The sequence below is a fragment of the Haliaeetus leucocephalus genome, unplaced genomic scaffold, assembly GCF_000737465.1.
Source record: "Haliaeetus leucocephalus isolate CR32 unplaced genomic scaffold, Haliaeetus_leucocephalus-4.0 Scaffold273, whole genome shotgun sequence".
Lineage (NCBI taxonomy): Eukaryota > Metazoa > Chordata > Aves > Accipitriformes > Accipitridae > Haliaeetus > Haliaeetus leucocephalus.
This window is the reverse complement of record NW_010972709.1, coordinates 5,875,612-5,895,097: the sequence shown is the minus strand read 5'-3', so window position 1 is coordinate 5,895,097 and position 19,486 is coordinate 5,875,612. Positions and strand designations below refer to the sequence as shown.

The 19,486-nt window shown below is 37.5% G+C and overlaps 1 protein-coding gene across 3 annotated transcripts in view; it reads left to right on the top strand.

The window, feature by feature from the left end:
- Positions 1 to 19,486, top strand: part of VAPB (VAMP (vesicle-associated membrane protein)-associated protein B and C) — a 33,039-nt gene extending 13,553 nt beyond the window's left edge. Inside the window, exons 2-7 of one of the 3 annotated variants that reach the window (XM_010569585.1) lie at positions 2,634 to 2,786; positions 10,675 to 10,778; positions 13,056 to 13,136; positions 14,630 to 14,683; positions 14,944 to 14,982; positions 17,058 to 19,486. In XM_010569585.1, the coding sequence (XP_010567887.1) occupies positions 2,634 to 2,786; positions 10,675 to 10,778; positions 13,056 to 13,136; positions 14,630 to 14,683; positions 14,944 to 14,982; positions 17,058 to 17,216 (590 nt within the window). In that variant the 3' untranslated portion in view covers positions 17,217 to 19,486. Of the gene's footprint in view, positions 1 to 2,633; positions 2,787 to 10,674; positions 10,779 to 13,055; positions 13,137 to 14,629; positions 14,684 to 14,738; positions 14,916 to 14,943; positions 14,983 to 17,057 lie in introns of all 3 variants that reach the window. The other 2 variants (XM_010569586.1, XM_010569584.1) reach the window with 2 other exon arrangements.

Sequence of the window (19,486 nt, the reverse complement as noted above, 5' to 3'; positions counted from 1 at the left end):
CAATAACTGAAGCTAACCTTACCTGCAGTGCTTAAATCCAGATGTTGGAAAGCAAAGGTGTATCTCCAGTACAGAATTAGCTTGTGTTTATCCTGGGATCAGTTCTCCCATATATCCCAACCTCCCCCAAAAATGTCTAGCCTAGGCTATAGTAATCTAACAACAGGCTACCAAGGTTTCATTTCAGCCTGAGTTGGCAGTCCATGGGCCTTGCTTTTAAAAGGCAGGCCAGCCAAGCTGCTAATATTTCACTGCCATGCCCTAATTACCCCTCAGTAATACTCTCTTTTTTTTTTTTTACATGCTTCAAAACACCTGTAATGGCACTTTAACCCTGCATTTGTCTGCTCTGTTTTGCTTTGCTGCAGTATTCAAACAGCAATGCCATAAGGAGTATGCCTGTGCACGAGTTTGCTGAAGGCAGACATCAGCCTTCTAGTACAGTTGTGCTGGCTGATCTACAAAACCTGTAATTTGGGGAAAACGTATCTAAAGAAACTAGTTAAAGTTTAGAGGACAGAAAAGAAGAGGAAATGTCAAGCAGACAAGAAGAAATTAATTCGGTCTGGTGAAAGGTTTTGCTGCCAAATATTTTGGTATGATCTATGTTAGCAATAAGTAACTGCATTTGGAAATTATTTTACACACAGAATTGTTGTCGTATTACTATTACAAACAGCAGCTCTGTGCTGGGGTGCACAAATCCCGCACACATTCGTGGATCAGCCAAGTAAAAACATGGTATTTCCCACAGGAAATCTATCCCAGCATGCAGACTAGTAAAGCACTATTGAGGATGCAGCTGCATATGTAGGGCTTTGTACAGACGACCCTCCCTCTTCTCTGCAATAGCTCAAGCTGTATTTTTTTAGTAAAGGCACATCCTTAATGCTTAGGCATCAAGTAATTTCTTCTGAAATGTTAGACTTCTCCAAGTTAGAGCTATCTTGAGCTGTCTTTACCCACCTAAATGTTTGCTGGATTTTTCTGATAGTTTAACTTCTTTAACAACTCATTGCCGCTTCTGCCCAGTTATTTTCCATTAGACTTAAAGTCTGTCTTTGCATGCAGAACACAGAGAAAACTTGACAGCTGTGTTGCATTCACTTCCACATCTCAGTGTTTCACCAGGCACAGGTTTAGTGAAATCTTTGTTATGGGATCTGAAAGTTTTATTGCTTCAATTTTTTGCTACCAGCTTGCATTGTAAATGCAAATCTGGCTTGTTTAGAGTGCAGGCAGAAATGGTGCTACATTGTTGTCTGGTTGGCGGTTTTGGGGCATGTGATTGTTTTGGTTTTTTCCCCCTTCTAATTATGTAAAACAAATTGGATCAAGGATAAAGGTTGCAGGTTGTAATACTTTTACAGCTGTATGAAATTTCATTTTAGGGGACAAATTTGTGTGATAAATTTGTAGAAAAGGAAGCAAACTCAGATTATTTTAAGCCAACCATGCTGCAGGAGGAGGATGGTGGAATGTTGCCTGCTAGTATTTTTGTTGTTGTTATCGTCGTCATCATTCACCCTTTTTAAATTTTAGGGCTGTCATTTCTGCAAGGAAAAGTTGAATGCTTTTTTTTTTTGACCAGTTTGCTTTTAATCCTGAGGATAGATGAAGAAGTTTTATTCAGGCATCAAATTAATTACTTTTATGCAGAAGACAGTTGATCAAAGAGTTGTTATATTTCTTTTAATTTTACTTCTTTACCATCTGAGCAAGCACTGCAGTTGCATGCTACCTGTCTGATTTATCAGTGTCTTGTAGAAAATCAGTAACTAGCCTTTTCTCTAACCTGAGGGGTTTTGGCAGTTTCAGCTAGGTAGTGGGCCTGCAAGAAATTGATTTGCCTGCACTTGGTGTTGCAGACCTTGACAATGGTTTGATTCTGGCTTTACTGATACAGAAATCTTTGCAAGTGCTCTCAGCATCCAAGAATTTTCCTATTTCTACATGGTTATTTCCTGTCTTATGTGAGGTAGGCTACTTTATGAAGATTTCTTCTGGTTTATCATTTCTAGTAGCCAAGAGAGTTATTTAAAAAAAAAAAAAAAGACTTGATAGGAAAAGGGGATGCACACTGAATGCTTATCTTGCTGGTTATGGTACAGCATTTCTGAATACCTGGTGGAATCCTGCTTCTGTGGAGGTACAGCTTGCAAATGCAGATGAATCTGTGGTAGCCACTTTGTTATCATTCCCTTTCTAGTTAACTTTCTGTACTCTCCTATTTATCATCTGTAGCATAGGTATATATTGTATCTCTGTAAGCCTGGGTTTACTGGGATTCAGTAGTTAGTATGGAGTAACTGTGATACAGCAGAGAATTTGGCATCATTTGAATGCCATGTTGTGTTGGCACCATATATAAATGATTTCCTCCTTTTTGTTTTGTGATTAATGATCAGTTTCAGCTGTTGCACTGTGAGTGTTGGAGCAAGCTGCATATCAGAATGCTGAGGCCTCGCTGCATCTTCAGCTTTGCGTGCACGATTATCTGTACATGCCATAGATGGAAAATGAACATCTAATTACTTTATAAGATTTGTGAACAGAGATTTAGAGCCTGCTTAGCCTTTGCTTGAAAAGTACTTTCTGTGTGATTTCAAGTCTGCTTTTGCTCTTCTTCTCAGGTCCTTTCACAGATGTTGTTACTACAAATCTGAAACTCGGCAATCCTACAGACAGAAATGTGTGCTTCAAAGTTAAGACCACAGCACCGCGTAGATACTGTGTAAGGCCTAACAGTGGAATTATCGATGCAGGAACATCAATTAATGTTTCTGGTAAGCCATTCAAGTAGTTTTTTGGTGATTGAAAATAGCTGCTTCTAATCAATTATTTCTTGGAATGCTTTGCAATCTGAAAGTATTTTGTTGAATGTTTGTAAAAGTAAGAGGTGGTGATTTCATGGAGAAGCAGCCTTTTCCTATATCCTTACATCCCTTATTCCTGGTCTCTAGCAGTAATAAGTTTTGGGTTACGTCTCATTTTGGAGGGGGAAAAAAGGAGAAATACATAAATGTTTTAAATATAGTTCATTAACAGCCTTAGCCAGCCTATCCAAACCAGTACTGCTGCAGCCCTGCCCTCCCTGTGGGATTATTTTTGTACGGTTAGTTTTTTGCCAGCTTCACTTCCTGAACCAGCTCACCACAGGGTCAAACAAGTGCTTGGGCGGGCATGTCGAAGGAAGAATAAAACTGAGTGGACTGCAGCCACACCAGTTTAGACTGGTGTTGGCTGTTGTGAAACTGCCTAGTACAACCAATAATGAAAACATTTACTTTCAGACCATGCTTGTTTTGTGTTCCTTGAAGATGCAATGTGCTTTGGTGTTAGAAATGTCAAGTGACTAAATCTTTGCTGTTCCATAGGAAAAGTTAATTTTCTCTAATGAGTCAGTAGCTCTTGACGTGCCTAAGTTTGGTAATGGAAAAGCAAAGGAGTGGCTTACTTTGAAAGCGTAAAGAGCTGATTAGTTCCCATAAACAGAATGTATGTATATTATTAACTTGCTGACGATACATGCTTTAAAACAGTGTATTTTCTTAATGACTTCTCTGATCCATGTTTTTAATAAAGAATTCTATCAAAGCAGGTAGTAGTGGCATACTGCATGAATAAAGTCTGACTTCTTAGTTAAGAAAATTATTTCTATAAACATGCAGATCTATTTTACTATTTTTAATAAATTTCAATATTGGCATGATAAGAAAAATTACTTCTTGATAGGTTATACAGTTTGCTGTTAGTCTCTTATCAAACTTTTCTAGTCTGGAATAAAATATTTTGGGAGCTAAAACTATTGCTTTTTACTTGAAAAAAATCAAAAAGTAAAAATCAAGACTTACGTTTTATTAAGTAAAAAATGGAAAATATTCAAACACCTCACACTTGGAGAGCTTGCTTCAACAAAATAAAAATTGATCCCAGAAATACTTTGCATTGTAACATTAAGAGACTTCAATCCTGTAAGTCGTCTTGTGCATGTCTACATTTGCACACTCATTGATCTGTTGTCTTTGGGATTTCTACTGTGTCAAACTGAGCGTGTATATGATTGCAGAATTGTGCCTCGCTTGCAGTTAATCTCTGGGGAATGTCACAGTGCGGAGATAACCAGTGCAATGTGGTAGCTGCAGGTGGGGCAGGCAAAGCACTTCTGCTTCAGAAGAAGGTTAGCATGTATCCAGTGAGTTCTGAAGTGACTAATATGTAAATGAAAAAGCTCTCTAGAGAAAAATTGAGATTTTTAAAACTCAGGACAATTCCCAAGTAAAGCTGTCTGTCATCTATACTAGCTGCAGGCAAGCTTATTAAATGCGTAGAAATCAATGAAGTGATAATGAAAATTAGCATGGTTTCTAGCTACAAATTATGTTCATGCTATAAAGATGTGGATTCTTTTCATCTATCAGATGGACTTTTGAAATTAAAAGCCCGCTTCCTTTGCAGGCACTTACCATGCTTTTTAAAACGTTGTCTTGATCTCAACATTGAGTATTTTCTTAAACTTCTGCTTACAATGACCCCTTTGCTCTACCTTGAGCAGAATATAGTCTAGGCAAGTGTTGTATGAACCATCTTATGTTATGCTACCAGCACGCCAACGTCTTACTTGCTTTTCCAGCCTGGCTCTTCCCATAGGCATACCAGATAGAATATGGATCTAGTCCAAGACTTGACTTCAAGTATCCCATTATGTGAGATTGCTGTGCTAACCTTAAGCTATGCTTTGCTCTAGCTTACGTAGCTTTGAAAAATACATCCCTTTTCTGATAACTTTATTCATAGTGATTTATGATTCAGTTAGTTTTGCGAATGGCTATGGTATATTTAATCACAAGCTCACATTTGTGTTCTACATATTTACATGCTGATAATAACTTAGTAATAACAAATAACAATCCTAAATTACCAGTCCTTACATTAACATTATATTTTAAAATACAAGCAGTACACATTCATTGTTCTTTAGGTAATATATTGAGGCAAATTTATAGGTTGATGTGTTACAGAATTTGGGGGTTATAAATGTTAATTCTTCCTAAAACATTCTAAACTGAAGCTGTCTTTATCTTGTACTGTGGTTGAATTTCTCTTTAATAGAGCTGCATATATTGCACTCCAGGTAGCTCCTTTAAACCATGCATGGGACCTAATTTTGGACTTGGAAGATGGCAGTGTCTTTGGTTCTGATTAGCAGAAGGAATCTTTTGGATAGGGGTGATCAAAGAGAGGATTTTCATTAACTTACAGAACAGAATTGTTTTCAAATTCACAGAAAGGGTGGAGATGTGTGAAAGAGGGGAGTAATGTTGCTTAAGAACAGAGGGCTGATTTTGTAGTTAATGAAGTGAAAAAGAATTTGTTTCTTTGCTTCTGAATCAGTTATTTTTCAGTTGTGTAATTCAAGTCTTGCACAGGGTGTAAAAATAGGACTTGAATAAATAGGATTTGAATTCCTCCAAACCTAGTGAAAATACTACTGGTGAGAAATTATTGGAATATAGTTATTTCAGTAATCACTTCCGGACACTTAAAGTAATTGGGCTGTATTTACTATATGCAATCTGTCCTCTTGAGAATTCTGACTGGCTTTAACACAGCCTCTTGGTAGCACTGTGTTGGTACTGCACCTTGTCTTTCCAAAAAATCAGTGCCTAGGTGTAGTGGCATGAAGCTCTGGAACAATTTTTTAGTTTCTCAGTGTTACTGACTGAAGCGGAGTTTGGGGCAGCCTTTTCTTCTTGCACTGTAGTAACAGGATGCCTTTGTTACATTCCTGTGAAACTGTATCTGTACTATTTTGATGTAAGTGTATGAGAAGATATTCCGCCCTAAGATAGAGGCAGCAGTCAGAACATTATTCCACTTGATTTCATACTAGCATGACAGCTCACTTAAAACATATAAAATGCTAGAAAAGTAAAGCTTGCTTTATTCTAGTGGAGTCTCAAATACTGGTTTCTTATGCCATATCACAGCTTTTCCTAAATATCAGCGTTTAAGTCCCTGTCAGCATACACTGCTTGCTGCAATGTCAGGTTTGTAGCCCATGTTTTCACCTGTTATATAATGGCATGTAATTTTAACAACTGCGTTTATGTAACTGTCGGGAAGTGTATGTGTACGCTGTCATCTGATCTCATTGCATGTGGTCTGAAATACTTTGGAAAAAAGAGTATTTGCACACATTCCATTTTTGTTAAAGACGTCTTATTTCAACAAATATATCTGATTTTTGTCACTGCCAAGAGGTTGAAATCTAAACAAAAGGCATGAATGGATTACAAAGAAAGAGTGAAAAAAATATAAGCCGGTGCTGATGAGTCTGCAGATAGGTGTATAACAGGGGGAGAGAGGAAGTACAGATGGTACCATCTGTGCACACTGTCCCACTGAAGAGAGCAGTCTGAACGTGCTTCCTAAAAATGGGGAAAAGCTGACGTTATCCTTGGGTTGCTGTTGAATATCCTTGGGGAGGATTTTTAGTCTTCTGTAAACTTGCCTGACTTGGAAAAGGTGGTTTGCATTGCCTTCAGGAGGGTGCTTCTGCAGCTGCTGTTCTCTTCTGTCGCAGTGGGTCTGCCCCTTTGGCTAAGACACCGGTCGTGTCCCGTCCACTGCTGCAGCTCCAGAGGCAACATTGCTGCTGCGCACCGTTTGCCCGGGCCTCCCAGGGCTATGTAGCAACTGCGAAGTTTTGGGTTGGTTTTGTCCGTTTGCTTTAGAAGAATCTATCTTGGTCTTCACAGATTCAACATTTCTTAGTACTACCGAAATATTTACAGAAAGAACTATGTAAACATGGAACAAATGTGAAGCAGTGCAGTGGATTCTGCCTGTTTCTGTAGATGTGAGTGTCCTTTGCTCACCTCTAGCAGAGCTGATCAAATTGCACAATGATCTTGAGGCTCGCCCCTGTAGCTGGTTGGGGTATTTTATGTAAAGGTGATGTAAGTGTGGTAGATTTGATCTATCCAGACCATAAAGAATTTCATGCAGTGCCATTTGGGAAAATTATCAATAAAGCTAGAAAGGAAAAATAGATTCACAGACTATTGAATGGTCTACTTAAGAGTAAACAGTGATGTGGTGGATGGAAATGTAATAGCAGCAAGTTACTAGTGACGTTTCTTGAGAATGATTCTTGGTACTATTCTTGTTTAACGCTTTTATAAGCAATTCTGGCACAAAGAGTACACTAAAAACCCTGATGATGATGTAAAGTTGGGAGGCTGAAGATACGCAGCAGAACTGGGTGTCCTTGAAGGCTACGGTAAGAGAAACAGGATGAGTTTCATCAGAAAAACTGCAAAATCATGTACTTGGAGAATAAAATACTCCTGCTATAACTGCAAACTTGTTAAGGGGGCTGGCTAGGGTGACCAAGATGCTGACATAATGTGGCTGTGAATAAGGCAAATGTAGTATGTGCAAACAGGCTGGATAATGGAAGAGGTAAAAGGGTCTATGCTATTGTCCAGGGCATGAGTAAAATATCCTGGATGTATAATTAGAGTAGCTCATATAGAGGAGTTGAAGCCAGAACAGGTGCAGAGAATGAATGGGGAGCCTCGACCAGAGAGGATCCACTGAGTCTGGCTTATTTAGTTTACCAGAAGGCCAAGAGTTACTGTGATTGATGTCTTGGAGTGCACCAGAAGTAGCTGACTCTTCCCCTTCTTTGATATTTAAGCATAAGGGCACTATTGGTCCAGGACCAAGTAAACAGGCCATTAATAAATTTAGATGGAAACTAGAGGAAGGTTGCTGACTCTCTGAGCAGGGAGACTTCTGTTCCTTCTGCTCTTGGAAGGGAGTGCTGGATCCTAGCAGGCATTATGGATGGAGTTTTACCTCCTTCCATGTTCCTTGCTCAAATTTCCTCTGTTCCTTGAGAGTGCAGGTTTACTGTAGGAAAACCAGAAGAGTTTAATGCTTCTGACATTGTTACTCACTTTGCCAGTAAACTGTTCTAGAAAAAGGAAGGAGCATGTTAGGTGGTCACCGCCTCTCGTTCGCCATCTACAGAGGGCCTTGCGTAAGATATGGGGGGGTATTGCAGGAATGCGTGAGAAAGCTGGTATCCATTTCTTTGCAGAGACTTCAGAACAGGATGTATGTAAGGTTGGCCCTTCGTGTTTTAATTTTGAGAGACAAGTGGGCTGCTAACAAATACAACTTGTGTTACTCCTCATTTCATTGATCTCTCAATGTCTTTGCAGTTTTTGCTTGTGGTGGAATACTTCTGGTGCTTTAGCTGTAAGGTGATCAGTTTAGAAGGCGGTAGAAATACATAGCTCTGCCTAGTAGATGCTGGTGCTAGTAAACTTCAAGATCATGTTAATCATTTTGTTTCTTAGAACTCTGGGTTCTGGTGAAAGCTGGGCAGCCACTTTTGACCAGATGAGGTGACTGATTTGATAAGGCATTTTGTAGGAACATACACTTTTCACATAGTTCTTGTGTAAGGTATGGAATTTCCAGTCAAAACAAAGGAGCCACATTCACAGTAGCAAATTCTCTAGCAATTAGGGCAATTACATAGAACTGATCTTTCACAGAAACCCCCAATAGTATGTGAATAAATGTTGAAATGGTTTGGTTTCCTCTTGAACAAAGTACATATTTTTGAGCTTCCATCTGGCTTACAAGACATTTGCTGAATAATTTGTGTCAATGTGGCTTTCATGTATTGATCTAAAAATACAAGTGCTAACAACGTTTGTACTGTCAAGCCCTCTCTAGCTGCTTGCTCTTATGATTCAGTGAATGGAATTCAGAGCAGCAATCATTTGGCGTTTGGGAACGGCTTCAGCACTATCACTTGGGAAATAATGATTTTCAAATGAGCTTATAGCTGCACTCAGCAAAGTGAATTGAAAAAACTGCAGATCTGGAGAAGTTCCATAAACAGGGGATAGTTTTGACTACCCAGTTGGATCTTACACATTATGTAGATTTGAAATAAGTTAGGTGTCTACTACAGGAGAGAAAAAATTAACACCACTGCTTTTCAGTGATGTATCATGCAATGTTGAAATATATGTGCTTTCACAGTGCGGTCACTTCTGTTTGGAAAAATAGTTTTAAAAGTAGCCTGTTAATCTGCAAACACTTATTTTTGACTAGTATTTGATTACCACAAGGTGAGTTAAAATGTGTAATAATTTTTAAAGCACCTTGTCTGAGAGAATTTGCTGTCTTCCTTCTCTTCTGGCTTTAAAAGGCATGTGGTTGTTGATAGCCACAGATTGTGTGCGTAATAGAGATGGTACAGCCATAACATACTCTGCTCAATGAAGGAGGCAAATTGGTTTGACTTGCCTTCAGTTGCAATAAATGGGATCTTTGAATATTGCTTTTATATGACAAACCCCTGCAATTAGTGCATATGAATTTGGGCACATAATGTTAATAGCACTAGTACTTGAAAGTAATCCTAATCCTTGAACTGCTTCTCTTCTTAGTGATTGAATTGAGGGACTGAAGTAGCCTCATGGGTCGTAAAATGTGAATTTTTAAACCTTACACCATTTTTTATGTTAGTTGTAATTGCAGTATATGCAAGCTTCATTTTAAATTTGAGGGGGTGGTAGCTTTTTGCAGTATCTAATAGCATGTTTGTGTAAAGTGCTTTGCTTATTTTCTCACATCTGTTTGTCTCATGCTGAAGCTAAACCAGTGTTTGTTAATGTCACAGTAGCTGAATATCCAGGTGTCATTTGCAAAACATAGGGGTTCTGAGTGAGCACTGTGATTAAAGGATATTCCATGTAAACAAAATGCATAACTCTGCCTCTTCAAGTTACTTTAACGTGTTAGTTCTTTACCCAAACAGAAAAGACAAGGAAATTCCTACTGTTAAATAAAAAATGTTAAAAAAAAAAAAAGCCCACACACACCCAGCCTGCCATTCCTTGCTCTCTGTCCTCTGAACACAGTCGTTTTCTGCAAAGTAAATTCTGGAATGTTGGTAATTTTTGAATGGGGAGAAACACATTTCTTGTATGCCTTTCAGAGTAGAAGTTTATATAGCATTTAACCATAAACTTCCAGCTATAAATTCCTAACAAACTTTCAGCAACTTATTTTTGGAAGAGAAATACTTGTACTTGATAAAACAAATACCATGAGACTCTTAAAATTTGTAGAGGAAATTTCCATCCTGAGACTTGAACCTCAAGGTTTAAAATGTTTGACTTTGCCTCTGTAGCTTTTCTCAGGAACCATCAGGAATACTGTGCGTACAACTAATCAAAATGCCAGCTTGTTACTTCTGCCCCAAGAATGGAGGAAGAAAAAAGATGCTTTCTTTGAGAATTTTTCCCTCTGTCCCAGAAGATATGTAGATTATCCTGTTTACTATAAATTACTATTATTATCTTGCCATAGTTGTGTGCAGAATATTGTACAGTGATCAGCATTTCTAAAATTCTCAGACAAAAATCTTGACAGACTGAAGACGACTGTTTCTCTTATCTTCTTTTAAAATTTTGTTTTAAAGTGACGTTCCTGATCTCAGCTGCTGCTTTGGTCATAACAGACATACAACTTAAAACCATTTTAATGTTTGTATTTCTCTAATCTGGTAACTCTGTCATCAGTGCATGACTATGCATCAGAGCAATGTTAACATAATGTGTTTTGGGGTTTTTCTTACAGTGATGCTACAGCCTTTTGACTATGACCCTAATGAGAAAAGTAAACACAAGTTTATGGTTCAGTCTATGTTTGCTCCAGCTGATACTTCAGACATGGAAGCAGTAGTAAGTATTGAAATTAATTAAACTGGACTTCTTTCTGATTGTATAATATTATAAGACCTTTGACTGTGTTCCTTAAGGGCTGTTCTTGAACCACACTGGAGTGATCCTTGAAAGCTTTGCCAGATTTCCATCACTGTGCACGGGAAGGTGTTTTCCGTTTATTTCGAGCCCCAGGAGCCTCACACTGAAAGACACTGTTGGTGTCTGTGGTTGCTTCTTGAGGATGCTGCTGTCAGTAATGGAATACCAAGCCATTAAGCAAATGTTAAGTAGTTGTAATTTTTTTCCATATATCATTTTTTAGAAAGGCCAACTTGAACTATATGTTTTAAGAATATACAGAATATATTCTAAATCAGTGGCATCTTTTATATTTTATGCCTCTACTCTCAGTCTCGAGTCTTCCCTTGAGCAGCTCCTTTTCCCAGCAAGAACCAGGTGGATGATTTACAAGTATTGTATTTTTCTTTATCCCTACCTATGTCTGTTGTGGCTTAGGTAAATGAAAGGCCCTCATAGGTTCTGTCCTGTGGATTACAAATTAGAGTAACAGAAGCATGTAGGTGCTGTAGCAAAGAAGGACAAAAGATGTAGAAATAAGATGTGAGGCTACATTAAGACAACTTGGAAAGGAACAAACCGGTATGTCAACTGGTGGCTTTCCTCTAACAGCAAGATTTGCTACTGCAAGAAGGCACAAGGAAGCTTTCTGTAGTCTAGCTTTTGTTCTCTTGAGAGAATGCTCGGTAGCTATTGAGGACACAATAAAAAAGAAAAAGAGGCCATTAATCTAAAGTGTGGGGCTTGTGTGTGTTTGTAGGTATGTGTATTACTTAAAAACAAAAAAAGCCAACCCCCCAAAACCTCAGAGTGCATATCATGGCTTTTTTATAGTAGTCTTCACAACAGGCATCTTCTTCTGAATAACTTTTTAAAGCTGCGGCATTCCGCAGGGTTAAGAATTTCCCTTCTGAAAGAGATTTATGGAACTATTATTTGTTTAATGGCCTCAAAATAAGATCCAGTGGGAGAAGCAGCAATAGTAATAAAATGTCTACATCACTAGAAAGATAAGCCAGTCTGCCTTTCTTTCTAACTCTTTAATTTTTATGAGTTACTTTATACCATGAAAAATGTTATTCTGCTAGCGAAGAATGTTTTTTAGGACCTAGATGGCCCTTTCAGTTTTCCAGAGCTCTACAGACCAATATGATTTCTTTTCCTGTAACATTTGAGCAGTTCTCAGTTTTGTTACCACTCTGCAAATCTCTTCCTATTCTGGATAAACAGGTGAGACAAATTACTGGAGTACTATAAAGCTTTCAACACTTCACAGGCAGCCAACGAGCTCAAAATAGAATTCTGACTTCAGCCACAGAAGAGCTGAAGTACGATTCAGCTATTTAGGATGAGTCAAATACTTCTTCAGGTTGCACAGGGGTTAGCCATAATTTGACGCCTACTTGAGATATGCTGAGCAATACCATGCTATCAGAAGTATGGTCAAAGTGAAGAGAAGCATGTGAGAACTCCAGGACATAAATGTGGACACTTCTTGCTGTATATCACTACTATGAATCAATCTTTTCAGTTCAGGGTTACAGCTGATACTGGAGCAAATATTTATAACTGTTAATCCCTGTTAAAAATATTGGAAGGAAACTTTTTTATGGTAGACTCCCTAGTTGAAGGGGAGAGAAGGATGAGAGGGGGAACTATCCCTTTCTGTATGTAGCACATCTGTTACTGTTTAGATGTTGATGCTGAAAAATAAGGAGGTGGAAAACAAGGAAGGGGAAGAACAGTCCTGTAGTTCATACCAGTCAGGAAGAAAACCTCATGTGAAATTTGAAAACATTGAATAGGAACGCCACTGAACAAAGACTTCAGAACTAACATTACTGATTTGGGTTTTTGTGATCTTTCCCTTCCTCTGAATGCACCCCTCCCTTTTTTTTTTTTTTTTATTAGAACCATAGCTCCCCCTATCTATGCTAATTACTCTTCCAGATTTCCCAGTTCTCTCCTAAATTACCTGTGTAAGTTTTATACTATTCAGAATGATTTTCTTCATAGTATCTGGTTTTCCTTTACAGTACCACTCAGTTATATATTTGGTTTCATTTTTATCATGTATGTGGTTAATGGTAACATGGTAAACACCTGTGGGGTTTTTCTGAGTAAGGTGATGTGATATGTTTATGTAATACACTGCCTTTTCCATCTGCCTTAATATACTAGTATGTTTAATATTAAGTTAATATTAAATTATTCCAGTGGAAAGAAGCAAAACCGGAAGAACTCATGGATTCGAAACTTAGGTGTGTGTTTGAGCTACCAGCCGAAAATGATAAGCCTGTGAGTATTTTCAGATGCATGTTGAGTGTTTTAACTTAATACCGCAATAAATCATGTAAAATGGCATGTTTATACAGACAGCTATATAAGCAAAAGACAGAACCCTCTGTTTCACTGCCTGGATGGCATCACCCTTTGAAAACACAATATAAACTATTTAAAATCTTGGTATGCTTAATGTACCTAGCAGCTAATTTGAACAATGTAAGTGCAACACAAGCACAAAGAAATCTTTGAGTTGATCTGTTTTCACTTAGTGAAAGATCACAGGATAAAGAATATTTCAAAAAAAATTGAAAGGTACTGATTGATGGTCATAAAGGTCGGAGTTTATACTGAAGCAGTTATAACCATCAGCAATATAAATTTGCCTGTCCAACACTCCCCTTTGCTTCCTCAATACCACACTGATATTAGCAAGTAAATTGGTAGAAAGCTAGTAAGGAGGACACAAATGCAGTTAGGGGTTATATTGCAATTAGCAGCTATAATATTGTAGGATCCTTTTTTGTTAGGGTAATGAACGCATTAATTTCTAATGGAATTATGTAGTGTCAAATGTAGAACTGATAATGGATTGAATAAACTGAAAAAATGTTTCCTAGTATGTAGGTACTGAAGGCACAGTTGCTTTACCTTGCACTGGACAGCTTGTAATTAGGATTATGTATTGTTATAATGTAACTCTTGTAGTCTCGCTATGTCTGCTCTACCTGCTCCGGACAGTGAACATTTGCTCTGAAAGTAGGTGCTTTTGTTTTAGGCCAGGGTACTTTCTGTGTTTCCAGTTCAGAGGTGTGATGAGAGGAAGGAAAAAATCTGAATTAAATGAAACTTAACAGCTTTTCTGTTTAGTCGTAATTTTTTCTATAATCCCTAAAATTCATGAGGGCAAAACAAAGCACCAGTAGTAACAAGATCCTATTACTTTATTCATATAAACAAAATCTTCATGTTAAGACTTTGGTGGCAGTTTGGGTGGCAATAGAGTGGTTTGTTTTTCATGAGAGCCAGGCCCTTTGCATTCTAAAGTGCAGAACATGGAGAGAATCCAAAGGCAGGAAAGGGAGGAGGGTTTGGAGGTCTGCAGCTTGTTTCCTAACTTGGGTTGCAGGTTCTTCCATCACCACAGAAGCGCAGAAAGATGGAGAGGCGATAGCCAGTTGTGGGGAGTGAAGAGAAAGGGAACTGCAGCAGAGCAGGAGGGTAGTTCCTCGCAATACCCTGGTTCCTGGAGTAGCTATTTGTGTTGTGCTTGGGAAGGGAAAGGTGAGGAGAGCATGAATACTCCATAAGTGGACTGTGAACAAATAAGTTCCCATTCATACTGTGGGACATGGTCTAAGGATGTTTCCTTTTCCATATATGCAGGGACTGAAAAGTTGAGGTCATGCTGTCTGCACTTACTGCTGCTAATCTGGTGTTTTCTGTGAAACAGAAAGGGGAAGTAAAGGTTACAGAAAGAAAAATGTTGTTTATTTCTTTTGATACAGGCACGTTTCAGGTGTGCACAGACAATTTTACCTGATTCTCCTCCTAAATATCAGGTGTGTGGTGTGGTGTTAATAACTAACCAAAAATCACTCTATCCTTTTTTAACAGCATGACATAGAAATAAATAAAATTGTATCCACAACTGCAACAAAGACAGATTCCTCTGTAATGTCTAAATCAATAAGTTCTTCTTTGGATGACACTGAAGTTAAGAAAGTAATGGAAGACTATAAGAGGCTTCAAGTAGAAGTTCAGAGGTTACGGGAGGAGAATAAACAGTTTAAGGTAAAGATACTTTTTTTTTTTTTCCCAGATTTACCCCTTTCCTGAAAAAGGAGCTTCCAACTTAAAGGTTTGGTCACCTGACCAATATTTTAATATTGTCTATAAATTAAAAGATAATTTAGGTTTCTCTTTATAAACTGAGAAAAAGTGTTGGAAAAATACTTCCTTTGAAAGGAGCTTACAAGTCATGCAGTCAGAGAAACTGATTGGATAGCAACCCAAAGTAATGAATTCTCTTTTCTTTTCCCACCTAATTTTCTCAATCTGAATTAAGCTGGATTTGGCCCTGTTCTCTCAAACTGATGGGAGCTTGAGGGCAGTGTTGTGCAAATACCGAGTGTTTTAGTAATTGCACCTATAATATGCAGTTAAAATGACCAAAGTAAGACAGATTAATAGGAAATATGCTTCCTGTCATATCCAGCACATCGCTGTGAAATCAAGTAATTGAGAAGCCTTTATCACCATGCTGAAAAACTCTTTTTACAGTAGTTTCATTTGTTGTAAATGCTTAGTTTCATAGATAACAGCACCAATGAAAATTTGGAATTTTTGACTGTTGGACCCCAGTGAAAGGAACTGTGTCCTGTCAGCTCTGATGCTGCTTGGCTGGCTGATGCATGAAGAAATTCTTTAAAACATTTGTAAACCAGTTTTGTTTTGCACATAGAAATAATGTATGTATATAGGTGAGACACAACCTTAACTTCTCCTTGTGTCTTGTTTTGCCAGCGTCTCACAATAGTATGTGATTTTACTTTATTTTTTTGCAAATAGGTCTTGAATAAACACTGTACAGGAGATATGTAGAATTGAGCTGATGTCTTACAGTAATGTCTTAAAATGGTGAGCTGTTGCTCCCTTTGTGGAGTGTTAGAAACATGTAAAACTTCACAAAACAATGTTAAATTACTGCCAGCCACCAGGTGCTGTCAGTGTCAGGCTAGAGTCACTGTCAAAAGGAAGTTAAAATATTTACAATGAAAAGTAAAATTACTATATAGGTAAGCAACATTTTATTGTTTACAAAAGCCAGTTATCCCCATCTAGACTTAGAGCAGTAGTGAGGTATCAGGTAGTCTGTGACATTTAATAAATAATTTTTTTTTGTTTAAAAAATGTTTTCCTCCAGAATGTTAGGTGCCCCTTTAAATTCAAAAGTGAGAAACACTGACATACAGTGAGCCTTTTGAATTTCACTTATCTGACAATTTTTAAGGCTGCAGTAACTTTTATTACAATTTTATTTCTTGAGTATTTTTTTATGTATAGACTGGAGGCTTTCGCTTCAGTATCTTACACTTTTGTACTGTAATACTGTATCACATAAAAAGTCTAACACTATTGCTTCAGCTGTATACAAGTTAGGTCACAAAAGGCTCATTTTACCATCTCCTAAAGTGCTCTGTGTGTGTGTGTGGAATGGAGTGTGCTAACACACAGCTGTGCTGCACAACAGTTTAGATCAAGATGTGGGGAGCATCATATCCACTTGAAATGATAATATCTGGTGTTATGATGTTGTTTTACCTGTTGTCTCATACATCTTTAAATCAAGAGAGCTGTCAAACTCATACCAAGAAAATATCCTAATTATTGCCACTAGTTTCATGTCAAAATGTCAGCATTAATATGATGGGGGAAATAGATTTCCCTTCAAATGCTGGTGAAATTCGCTTGTGACATCTAACTAGGGGATTGATGAGTATTATTGCCTTAAAGTTGCATATTTTTCACAGCCTACCTTAGTTATATTGAAAAGCATTTTCCCCAACAGCACTATATTTGCTTACAGAGCAAGAAAAACATCTTCACGCCATTCCCTCCATCATTTTTTTTTTTGAAGTTCTGGAGCTGTGTCCAGCCTTTGGACGAGTGTTCTTGCAGGCTTCCTAATTGCTTCCCCTATTACCTTAGTCAGCAGGAGAAAAATTCCAAGAGCATGTGATTTTTGCTCTGCTAGTCAAATAGATACAGAATTCCTCTCCTACCTCAATGCCCTTTCCTTCTCAAGATTATCTAGGAAATAGAGCTCTAAATTAGCTTTTGCCTATTTTATTGTGCCCACCTAAAATAAATATGATAAGGGAGAATATTATAAGCTTTTTTCCCAGTAGAAATAATCAATATATCTTCCTTTAGGAAGAAGATGGACTGCGGATGAGAAAGGCACCCCAGACAAACAACCCAATATCTGCTTCTGCAGCTGCTGTTAAGGATGAAGGGCTCAGCTCCAGACTACTTGCTTTGGTGGTTTTGTTCTTTGTCTTTGGTGTAATTATAGGAAAAATAGCCTTGTAGAGGCAGCATGCTGGAAATTGTAAATTGGTTTGATGGTTCTGCCATATCATTGGATTAAATTTATTCATAACAATGTTTAAAAAAAAAAAATTAATGTATGACATCTCACAGGTCTTGCCTTTAAATTACCCCTGCACAAATACTATGTAACATAATCTAGAAAGTTTAAAATGTACAATGAATGAATGAAAGAAAATATGCTTCAGTGATGAAGGTGGGGAGAAAATCATGATTCAACACTACAATGGAATATTGTATATGTCATTTTAAACATTCTTAGACCCTGGTATATGTTGCTGGATTACCTCTTTTTAAAAAAAAAAAGGAAAAAAAAAAAAGGAAAAATAGACAAACTATTCCTCCACTGCTGGAGCTGGCCCTATTGGATGTTTGGAGCTGGGTTAGGCAGGAGGTGTTGATAATTTCTGTAAAATACGTTAATCCACCATTCTGCTCATAAATTTAACAGTTTCTGTCAGTGTCTTCAACTCTGTGCAAGTTACCAATTTCTTGGCACTTAAATGAATAGTGAGAAGCTGAAAAGAATTGTATGTGGCAATGCTGAATGTGCTAGGCATCAATAAGAGGCATATATTGACTGGTATGACACTCATTTGGAATAAAGGTCAATGCCTTGTTCTCATAAAGGGACCAAGCTACATTGCTGTTGGTTCATTTAGTTGAATTAAAATGTTATTCAGAGATGTTTAATGCATATTTAACTTATTTAATGTATTTCATCTCATGTTTCCTTATTGTCACAAAATTGACTAATACTATATGGTATGAAAAGGCACCTGTTTAAAGCCAGTGACTAGAACTAAAAATTTGCTGCTGTAGTGATGCAAGATTCTTCTGCCTCCTGGTATTTTGGGCACTACACAATTGTTGGGAGTTTTGATCATCTGAGCATTGGAGAAACAGTGGTCAGGAAACTGTTTTTGTATGTAAATAAGTCTATCTAGGGGAAAAAATATTAGTAGTAAACTAGTCCTATGCCGTAAAAGACCAATCCTGTTTGACTATGTAGCATCTTAAAAAAAAGAAAAAAAAAAAGAAAAGAAAAATTAAATAAAGCCCCCAAATTAATGTTTCCTTTGTTACTTTTGTCATGTTCTCACAGTTTCGGGGGGGGAGGGAACAGTATTCTCTGTCCACCTTTTTTATGGCATAAAGAAACTTGCAGCCTTGTTTAAGGATGATTTTTTTTTTTTCCCCAGCCTAATTTTAAAATAAATCCAAAGAGCCCCATCATCAGCCTGATATACATAAGTGTTCAAAGTAATGATGCTGACTGCTGAGGTACAAGGTAACTTCACATTTTTCAGTTTAGTTGGGTTCAGTAGTTAAGATGCTTAATAGCACGTTGAAAGTAAGGTTAAGGTAATGTCGTTTCTAAGCATACTTTTAGTACAAAATACATAAACTCAATGTGTTTTAACATGTTGAACTTCAGTAGATGAAACAGCTTTTGAGCCGGTAAATTCTTGTACATTCTTAGATGGTAGATCCAAAAACCATTGGTGACAAAAGTTTTTGTAACAACTTTCAGAATTAAGATACATCTTTTAAAAGTGACTTCTTTCATTCCTGTATTATTCCTGTGATTTCTTGAGAAAGCTGTTTGGGCTGCAGCCTGTCTACTATGCTCATTGACCTTTATATTTGTTCCACTTGTGGCTCAAGGGTTTCTTGCTTTGCAAGTGCAAATAAGTGAAATTTTATGTGAGGTTTAACAAGAAAACAGAAGGAAAAATCTTAACTGGTGTGTTCAGCTTATGAACGCAACTCTGGAAGTACCTCTAGAAGATTCAACAGAGATGAGAGGTGTATCTTTAGCATTCTAAAATGCTAGTGCCTTGTCTGCTCAGGATGGAAGTGACAAAGCTATTGAAGTATGCCTGTAAAGGGCAGAGAAGATGGGAGATGAGCTGGAAAGAACGAAGCAGTGAGTTCACTGACAAATTGGACAGAACTGATCAAGAAAAAAATACTTTTCGGGCAGCAGAAGCTAATGAAAACTTTTACGTGAAATATTTTAAAAGAACCTTTTCAGAAAGACAAGGTTGTAAGTGATGTTGCAAAATTAGTTTTCATGGCTTTGAAGAATATATTTGAGAAAGCCTTTACTGAAGGGAGACTGAGCTCTGCAGTATTTTTTTAAGGGGCTGTAAATATCTTGATCTTTTGAGATCTCTTTTTTTTTTTTGAGAGCCCTTTGTTCTGCTGAAAAACAGCCTCAGAAAAGTTTGTTAAAAAGAAAAAAAAAA